At 40.8% G+C, this 10356-nt stretch overlaps 1 protein-coding gene across 3 annotated transcripts in view; it reads right to left on the bottom strand.

Moving 5' to 3' along the window:
- Nucleotides 1–4577: 4577 nt before the first annotated feature.
- rasgef1ba (RasGEF domain family, member 1Ba) overlaps nucleotides 4578–10356 on the bottom strand; it is a 141407-nt gene continuing 135628 nt past the window's right edge. For all 3 annotated transcript variants that reach the window (XM_085785886.1, XM_085785888.1, XM_085785889.1), the window contains 4 exons: nucleotides 9778–9873; nucleotides 9117–9240; nucleotides 8081–8153; nucleotides 4578–6008 (listed from right to left, as the gene is read on the bottom strand). In XM_085785886.1, the coding sequence (XP_085642012.1) occupies nucleotides 5984–6008; nucleotides 8081–8153; nucleotides 9117–9240; nucleotides 9778–9873 (318 nt within the window). In that variant the 3' untranslated portion in view covers nucleotides 4578–5983. The remainder of the gene's footprint in view (nucleotides 6009–8080; nucleotides 8154–9116; nucleotides 9241–9777; nucleotides 9874–10356) is intronic.

Below are 10356 nucleotides of genomic sequence, written 5' to 3'. Positions count from 1 at the left end.
ACAGAGCTGCAGAGTAAAGAGACGGAGAGAGAGCAAATCAGTGTGTAATGGTCAGTGACTGTGTGTTCATGTATTATGCAGAAGGCAGGAAGTATTACATTACATCAACAGTCACTCCCTGCCGGCTGCTGCTGCACATGAAAAATCACATTTCATCCAGATAAGAAGCTAAAAAAGAATAAATAATAATAATAGGCTAATAATAAAACAAAAACCCAACTTGAAGCAATAACAGCAGCTTCTGTACTCTGTGTTTTCTGAGCTCATAGTAAAGAGGGAAATGTCACAGAACAATCCTGTGTCTTGTTGTTGCGCCCACTCACACCACAGCCTACAGTCCGCTTCATTCATCACATTCCTGCTCGGATCGTGTCGGATCTCACTGTGAAGCCCCTCCTCAGCCTCTCCCACTACCACCACCACCACCTCCCCAATACACTTTATTCTGAAAATCCAAATCATTCCCACACCCGTTTTTTTCACAGAGTTATACCTCCAGTTCGGACGCCTCCTTTAAAATTAATAACACATTCAACAGATTCACTCACAAATACTACACAAATCGCGTTTTTCTCTAATCGGAACATTATCGATATTTATTCTCAGAGTGGAGGAGCAATAAAAATAAATTAATTAATTTAAAAAAAACTAACTCCAGTTTGTTGAATGACTCACCTGCAGCTCACGACGCCTCCTCGCGCCTCCTGAGATGAACAGAGTAGTAGTTCAAAGTGCTCACCTGGGTCAGTCTTCATGTGAGCTTTGAAGAAGAGGAGGAAGAGGAAGAGATGGTCCTCTGGTTACATCTGAGCATCAGCGGAGACTCGGTCCCTCTGCAGCAGCACTGGTCGCATCGCATCCTCTCCTCCCTCTGGCTCCCTCCCTCTCCCTCCTCTCGCGCTCTCCCTCCTCTTCGGCTTGTGCGCGCTCTCGCGTGCAGCGCGTCGACCGGGGTGTGATTGGCAGGTCAGGTGTGAGCGACGCACACGCCGATTTATTCACGTGTCAGAGTGATGTGACGAAGTTGAACTTTTGATATTTTGCTAAAATATTGATTATTGAAAAGCTCCATATGGTATAATGGTAGATGTTTGTATTAAAGCTCCATACGGTATAAACGTAGATGTTTAAATTGTATTAAAGCTCCATACAGTATAAAGGTAGATGTTTGTGTTAAAGATCCATACAGTATAAAGGTAGATGTTTGTGTTAAAGCTCCATACAGTATAAAGGTAGATGTTTGTGTTAAAGCTCCATACAGTATAAAGGTAGATGTTTGTGTTAAAGATCCATACAGTATAAAGGTAGATGTTTGTGTTAAAGCTCCATACAGTATAAAGGTAGATGTTTGTGTTAAAGCTCCATACGGTATAAAGGTAGATGTTTGTCATATAAAGGTAGATGTTTGTGGTATAAAGGTAGACGTTTGTGTTAAAGCTCCTTCAAAATAAAGGTAGATGTTTGTATTAAAGCTCCACACAGTATAAAGGTAGATGTTTGTGTTAAAGCTCCATACAGTATAAAGGTAGATGTTTGTGTTAAAGCTCCATACAGTATAAAGGTAGATGTCCATGTGTAGTGTGATTATAGATCAGCTCTAGGTTCTATATTAATACTGTGAAAGTATCAAAGCCTCAGTCCACAGAGAAATGCACACAGCCTGTATTCAGAAACTGAGCCTTAAAACCAGCCGTCAGTACTTCCTGTCACTTTGTGATGTCACAACTAAGCCCCGCCCACCTTGATTGTAAATATCAGCTACCGATTAACTAATAAAACAGACTCACTTTTATCATTAATTTGGACTATGTAATCATGACTGATGAAGGTTTAATCATCACTTAATTCTGTTTGGGGCTCCACCAGGTACGTTACAACATCAGACTCTTTATATTATTATATAAAATGATATTATTATATTCAACAGTTAGTTACAGAAGAGTGATTTGATCCGTTGTTAATACAAAGATACTGATTGAAGCCGCTTTAAAGAGATTAAAACAATCATAAATTATTTTAAAAATGAAAATATTCAAATGATAAACGACCTCATTAATCCTTTTTGTTTATGTGTGTTTGTGTGTGTGTGGTCTAGACCAAACGCTGCAGTCCTTCACAACTCCACATCCAGAAATGATTAATTGGTTTTCCCAGTGTTTGTCTGTGACGCTGGCTGAACAGTCTGGCCTGCAGCTGATTCCATTGATAGGCCCAACAGAACAACAGTGGCAGGTGGCCAGAGCTGATGATTCATCCGCAGCAGCAGAGTGACGATGATGAGGATGAGGATGAGGATGATGATGATAATCCAGGTCATTGACTCCCAAACCTGAACCAGAGAGACCGACCAATAGAGAGCTGGAAACTTGTTTTATTTTATTTATTTATTTATTTTGAATAATGAGTAAACATGAGTCTTCTCCCAGGCGTTTGCTTAAAGGGATAGTTCCCTCTGCATTTTAGTTCACCCAAAATTCAAATTGCACTCATTATCTACTCACCCTCATGTGGACTAAGGGCTGGGAGAAGTTTCAGAGTCCTCCGTGGCTTCTCTGAGTTACAGGGGGTCTCGGCGTAGCAGTGCATGTCAATATAACCGTTGCAAATGGATACCAACTGTCTTCGTAACAAAAAGACACACCAGAAAACATCCAAATACCTCCAGGCTGCTCATATGTAATGTCCGTCTTGTATTGAAGCCCCGAAATGCGAAATTGTTCCGAAAAAGATTAAATAAGTCTATATTTCAAGCTTGTTTGTAGAGGAAGCTCCTCTTCCCGGTTCGTCCAAATTTGGTGTGTGTTTTTGTTACGAAGAAAAGTGGTATCCATTTGCAACCGTTATATGGACATGCACTGCTACGCCGAGACCCCCTGTAACTCAGAGAAGCCACGGAGGACTCTGAAACTTCTCCCAGCCCTTAGTCCACATGAGGGTGAGTTGATAATGAGTGCAATTTGAATTTTGGGTGAACTATCCCTTTAAGGGCACACTGGCAGCTTCACATGTTCAGACTGGAAGAATTGACTGTTTGTGCTGCGGCGTGGCTCTGTTTTTTGTTGTTGTTGTTTTAATGAACCTGCAGCAGCAGCAATCAGAGTGTGTGTCTCCAGTTTTTGACCTTTAGTTGTCGACTGGAACATTTTGCATGTTTTGATTGACAGGTCAGATCTAAAAGTGCCTTTAAATGTTAGAGGACATGTTGTTAGTTGTCTAAAAAATATACATTTCTAAAGCTTATATTAGAGGAATGTGTGAAAATAAAAGTATAATTTTATGTATTTTCCTCAGACTGACTGGATTCACCTTGAAACACACATGGTTTGATTTGTAGTTGTGTACTGATGGTTTTGTACTTTTCTGGTACATTTAAATGATAATATACAGTATTTTCTTCAGGTGTCCTGTGTTGTTTATCATTGTTATCATGGTTGTTTAGTTTGATAGTTGTGTATATGGTTTTATGTGCTTGCAGGTCAGTGTGTAGATGATGCAGCAGCACTATCCCTGCTGTGTTGGTGTGTGTTCAGATTGATAAACAGTCATTTTAGTGCTGTCTCACTGTGTGATGACAACTTCTCCTCCAGCTCTCTCAGTTGTATTAACTCCATATGACCACTAGGTGGAGCCAGATACGTGTCTTTGTTGTATACTTCACCCTTCTGCAGGAAACAGCCGTCTCTATTTCTTTTTTCTGTGCAAGTTTGAGCAGTTTCTGAGCTGCTTAAAGGAATAGTTCACAAAAAAAAAAAATGAAATTCAGTCATTAGTGACTCACCCTCATGCTGATGAATACTCTGGACTCGTTTTTTATTCCTCAGGAGTGCATCTGGAGACCCGGGAGGCCGGTTCATAGTCCAACAAAAACTTTACATGAGCGTTTATAGGGCCCAACACAAAAACGTCCATAAAATTACACAAAAAACATTTAATTGTCCACTGCAATCCAAGTGTCCTGATGGGATATAGTCCAGAGTTTCCTCGAAACGACGTCATTTAGGACATTTTTACAGCCTGAGGCCAGGTGTTCCCTGGTATCTCGTGTTCTCACGTTAAACTCCACACGGGAACGAAACACCTAAACGGACCCACGAAGCGTAGTTGCCTCACACGACATTTTCCTGTTGTTGTCGTTTACATTTAGATTTAACATTTAGTATTTATATTTATCATTTAGGTGTAACATTTAATGTTTAGATTTAACTACTTGATTAATTTCAAATTTAACAAATATTGTGTTAAATGTGTTTTAAAAAGTGGTGTGAATTTCTGAAAGTCACTTTTTTAACATGGTCTGACGCTAAATATGACAAAATATTGCTGTTATTTTCAGCAAGAGCAGCTTCACAAACGGCACCCCATATGTATGCATGTGTGTGTATAAATGTATGTTTGTATGTATGGATGTAAATATGCGTGTAGGTATGTAAGTATGTATATAAGTGTTTGTGTGTGTATGTATTATGTATGTAAGTTGTATGTTAGTATGTGTGTGTATGTATCTATGAAAGTATGTAAGTATGTATATGTATGCAAGTGTGTGTGTATGCATTTTAATGAATTCAAACAACATCCAGTTGTTACTTTTAAACATTCTTTTATTAACTTTCTCTTTTTTAAAACACAACTAACTCATTTAATAAACTGATCCTCTATTGGATTTTAACAGTCCAAATACAAATGGTTGAACACAGCGAGCGGGAAAAGAAACAAAACGTACAGTATGTACACAATAAAACACAACAGCACTCTGTGGTGAGAGGAGCATCAAGGCAACAAACACACAAAGTCAGTCAAAGAGCTTTAACTTCATACTCTGAGCTGGTACCTCAAAAAAAATAAGTGTCTCATACAAACTTGTATAAAAAAATAATAATCAAACCAATATCCAATGACTACTTTAGCATGTTATGTACCTAGTACAAAATTAAATAACAATAAAATAATAGTACATATTGGCATGAGGACATGATGTGACTACACATATAGATTCATAAATTAAATAAACAGGGAACAAACTATACTTTTGATAATCTGGAAATAAAAAACAAAAGGATATTATTCAGCCTGTGTAGGTTTCAAACAAGCAAACAAACAAATAAAAAGAAAAAATCCTCAGTTCACATTTTTCAACCACACAAATCCATTCACTTTTCTGACTGAACCACCAGGGGGCAGCACCACCACACTCACTTTCTACATAAACAGGGAACAAAAAGGGGGGGTAAGAATGAATGTTGGCCCCACAGGGTGATAACACAACTTTATACAACACAAACAAATTAACCAAAAAAAAAACAAGTTACATCTTTAAAATGCAGCCAGTGCATTATTCCTCTTAACACATCACAATAAAGAAACTCAGGTGTCGTACAAAAGGACAAAGACATAAAAAAAAAACAACAACAAACCAAACGAGGAGGAATGGCGTCTTAGCTTAACGATGAACAGTGTGGCGGGTTAGAGTTCGACTTCTCTGTACAGAGTGCTGGCTTATGGAACCAGAGAGAGAGCGTTTAGCGTTTGTGTTGCGTTAGCCAACCAGCAGCTAACGCCTGTAGCTTCAGTGAGAAAAAAAAAAGAAGTGTTGTAAAAGGAGGTTTTTCTTTCTTTTTCTCCTCCCGTGGCTTTGTATCGTTGAAGGTTTTGTGGCGGTTTGTTGTTTCTTCCTTTTTTTTTTGTTTTAGTTACAAAAAGACTCTACAAAGTCGTACAAAGATGAAAAAAACAGCTGTTTCCTGAAATATTCAGCACAAAGAGCAAGAGATAAAGAGATAGAGAGAGGGTAAAGAAAAGCAGAGCTGGGGGGAAAACACAAAACGGTCCTCGCCAGCCGAGAGTAGAGATTGTCATTTCCCTTCCAACACGGGGATACTTGGTTCGGACAACAGCGACGCCGAGCGGCGTGGTGCAGTGCAGCGCAGCGCGGCGTAGCTAGCTTGTCGGGGTTTCGACTTTAATCTGGAGTCTTCAGTTGAGGAGTTTAGACCCTGCTCAGCAGAGTGGACCTGTGGACAAGAGGACAGAGGGCAAAGGTCAGCCTGAGCAACAGAGATATCTTTAACTCTGTAACATTTATCATGCTATTTGTTTGAGACATCTTGACAACAGAAAAGAAATTGCACTAGCACACTGTAAAACTAAAAAACTTAAGTTAACTCCTGTTCTTTAGTGTTTTGATCTGAGAAAACATCAAAACACTTGTGCATATGTAAAATTTTAAGGCAGCTAACTTTGATGTTTGCCAACAGATTATCTTTTAGTTGGATCAACTTTTTCTTTAGAACAAAAATACTGTGTATATTGTGTGTACCAATCAGTGAACATCAACACATTTTATGAAAAAAATCCTTGTTGAACTGTAAAATCACTTAATATGTGGTTGTAGTTTAAGTTGGTTTGGAGACTTACAGTATGTAACTTCATTTGTGTTACAATTCAGATTTCTTGATTTAATTATTTGTTTTTTACAGTGTAAAAAAACAAAACAAAACAGATCTGATCAATTTTTCCCTCCAGTGAGAATTTATTTATTTATTTATTTTCAAACAGACGTTAGCAACAGTTTGTCTGTAGTGATTGTGTGTGTGTGTGTGTGTGTGTGTGTGTGTGTGTGTGTGTGTGTGTGTGTGTGTCTGTGTGTGTGTGGCCCGTTCTGCTGACGCGGCTCAGATGGAATAAAGTGACAGATCGTGTCTCAGCGGTGGCAAAGCTTCGAGGGTGGAGGGAGCTGGCTGACGATCAGAAAACGTGACAACACACACAAACACTCACAAACACACACACACACACTCACAAGATTCTGGATCCAAAACCTGCTCTGACCTCTGACCCCGCGCCCACACAGTATCTGACACATGGGTGGTCGAGCAGGTGGGCGGAGTCAGATGTCTGACAACCTGCAGCCTGATTGATTGACGGCTCTGAGTCTTGTGACACCGACTGGTACTTTTACATCACCGTGTTGTTTGTTTGTTTTGAACTATTTCATCTTTTTCAATAAAAATGTTACCAAAAAATGTGAATAAAACTAAAGTATTGGTGATTGATGAGTGAACTGTTGCCGAGTTACACAACAACACAGCATCCATCTGGACTAGGGTGTGTGTGTGTGTGTCACATGTCGTCTATTCTTAGCTCTGTTTAACCAGTCTGATGTTTCCCTCTGGTATCAGACAAAAACCACAAACTACAACATCTTATCCTCCTATTTAAAGGAGAATTCCGGCCATTTTTGACCCCTAAACCATGGCTACCCGGCGCTCGGGATAGCAACAACGCTAACCTATGGGGCCAATTCTTTCAACCACAAAAAACACTGAAAAAAAAAAACAATCAAATATTAAACGGTCGAGCAGTGCAGTGGAAATGTCCATAATATCTCCGACCGTTCATTTTTGTAAAGAAATCATCACAACAAGGACAAAGTGTTTGTCCCACCAACACTGGGAAACGATTTAGGGGTCAAAAATGGCCTGAATTCTCCTTATATTCTCCTCCTAAGACTCAATCTTCAGTTCGTAGCGCCTCCTTGTGGCTCCAGCTCCACTGATATTTACATTTATTTATATTTATTTGAGTTCAACAACCTAAAACCTTCCCGTGTCCTCGTGAGCGCGTGCGTTCTGGAGTTTCATCTCGTCTCTGGAGGAACTGAAGTGAACGTCGCCGACTCAGTTTGTGTCAAATTAAAGTTCAGGCGGAGGAAAATCTCCCTCTGTCAGCTCTCTGGGGCGTCCTGCTCCGAGTTAGAGCCCACCGCACAAAACACTATTTACTCTCATCACACACACATACACACACATACACAGACGCGCTCTGATGGGGTGTGTGTGCATCAGATGTAATTGCGTGAAAATGACTGATGTCCTTTGTGTCCTGTCTGCGCGAGTGATGGTGTGACGGAGAAGACGGATGAGTGTGTGTGTCTGTGTGTGTGTGTTTAATGCATTTATTGAGCAGCGTGCAGGTCAGCACCTCGGGGTGACCTACATCCCTGCAGGAGGAGGGACAGTCGAGATTGAAAGACTCAAAACCCCCGAGGGTGTGTGTCTGTGTGTGTGTGTGTGATCATACACACCTCAGAGACTTCCATCTGTCCTTCTCCATGTTGTTCTCAGGACCTTCACTCTCGTACGATGCCAGATACAAAGCTGCAGAGACACAAGTCAGAGCATCGTCAGAGCTGCTCCTCTTATCTCTAACACATGAAGCTGAAGTTCATTCAACTGGTTTATTTACATATTCATTGATTTATCTATTTATTACTAATTTTTATTGTGCACTTTACTTTGAGTTGCACAGTTAATTGATGCCAACCCCTACACATGTGCCTTGGTATCATTATTTCCCCTCATAGTCTGGACTTTTATTCATTCTTCTTCATATTATTTATTTGATCATGTATTGTATTGGGTGAATGTTTTTATGTCAGTGTGTGAAGCCCACTGAAACAAATTCCACTGAACGATGTTGAAATGGCAATAAAGTATTGAAACTTGAAACTTATTTGACATTTTATTTCCTTTCTCCCTTCATTTCTCTGATTTATCAGTGTTTTTATGGCAGGAAATAGAAGAAAACGGGTAAAAAGACTCCGTTCATGAATGTCTTTTATTTCTTTTCTTTTCATCTTTGGATTTCCAGATCTGAACTCTTCTAGTTTCTAGTTCCTGTGGGTTTTCCTCCCTTCTTTAGCCGGTCTGTAGTGAAGTGCACAGAGCGACGACTGACTGACTGACGGGAGGATGTTCACTATCGCCCTTGTGGATAAGAGGCGCTCGCAGCTGATTGGTCGGTTTCGGCCGGACTGAGTCGGCCTTCCTGTGTCTCTGTGATAAGAACCAGAACCAGCGACACGAGACTTTGATGTGGACCGAAGACCACCGAGACTATCAGAGCTGATAGAGCACGAGAGCTGATAACAAGGTGTGTGTGTCTGTGTGTGTCTGGTTTCTACTGACTGAACAGGTTTCAGTGTCTTAATGAATCTGGATTTTACCGTTTAATGTGTTTCCTGTGTTGTTTTTATTGTAAATAAAGATTTAAATCCACACATCCAAAACCCTGAATGACCACAAGTCTCAGTTCCTTTATTGATCCACTGCTGAACTCACCATCCTCGGTGAAGACGGGCGCGGTGAGCAGGTACTGCAGGATCTTACGGTCCTTCTCGAACGGACACTCCACCTTCTTCCAGGTCATGAACTCACTCACTTGTTTGGCCAGTTCCCAGAATTTCTGAAAAACCAAGAAACAGACAAACAAAAGTTGATAAAGGAATCATATTTCATAATTCATACTTTGTCTCCAAACATTCAGCAAAGCTTCAGTAATAAAAGTCCAGTGACATAACTCTCTCCTCTGAGTCTGACGTGTTCAGCTCAGTTTCCCAGGATAAAAACCGATGCCCTAAATAGTGTGTGTGTGTGATTCAGTGGAAACACTTGTGAATCTGTGCCCACTGGTCAGTGTGTGTGTGTGTGTGTGTGTGTGTGTGTGTGTGTGTGTGTGTGTGTGTGTGTGTGTGTGTGTGTGTGTGTGTGTGTGTGTGTCCATGGAAACAACGCAGCTGAACTCATCTGACACAGTTTCTACTTCTTCATTCTCACTCGACTCTTTTTAGGGAAGTGGAAACAAGTCCATCGTCTTACGTAGTAATGAACACAGTGACGTGACGAGGAGGAGGAGACCTGGTGTGAACGGTTGCCGCGGGAACATTTACCCAGTGAATGAGAATTTTAAATATATAAATAAATAGAGTAAATTTCAATTCACCTCAAAGTTGACGTGTCCGTTCTGCAGCCGGTTGGCACATCCCTCGTTCAGGAAGTAGATGTCTTTAATCAGCAGGCTGAAGAACGGGATGACGATCTGCAGGAGGAGAGAGAGGAAGAGATTAGAGATGTGAAGAGGAGGAGGAGGAGGAAGAGGAGACGTGTAGCAGCCAGACACACACACACACACACACACACACACACACACACACACACACACACACACACACACACACACACACACACACACACACACACACAGCTGGTGTTTCTAGGAGACTTTCCGAGCCCAGAGAAGTGAAACTCTCCTGTTAGATAATTCATCATCAGAGGATCCAGGTCGGAGCAGGACTCACTCCGTTCAGACCACCGTCCATTTTTATTTGAAATCTGAATCTGGGACTTTTCCCCCGGTTGCCATGGCGAACAGTCGTGTAAATAAATAAAGGCTTCAGCCTGGCACGGTGACCGATCGAAGCTGGAAGTCTTTTAAACCCAAACACAGCTGAGTCAGAGGTCGGGCATGAATAAAAACCGCCTACTCCCTCTTCTCCTCAGAACAAGTCTCCTTTTCTTTTCT

The sequence above is a fragment of the Trachurus japonicus genome, chromosome 9 (genome assembly GCF_045865225.1).
Source record: "Trachurus japonicus isolate A0001 chromosome 9, Traja_1.0".
NCBI lineage: Eukaryota > Metazoa > Chordata > Actinopteri > Carangiformes > Carangidae > Trachurus > Trachurus japonicus.
This window is presented reverse-complemented; position numbering and strand designations above follow the sequence as displayed.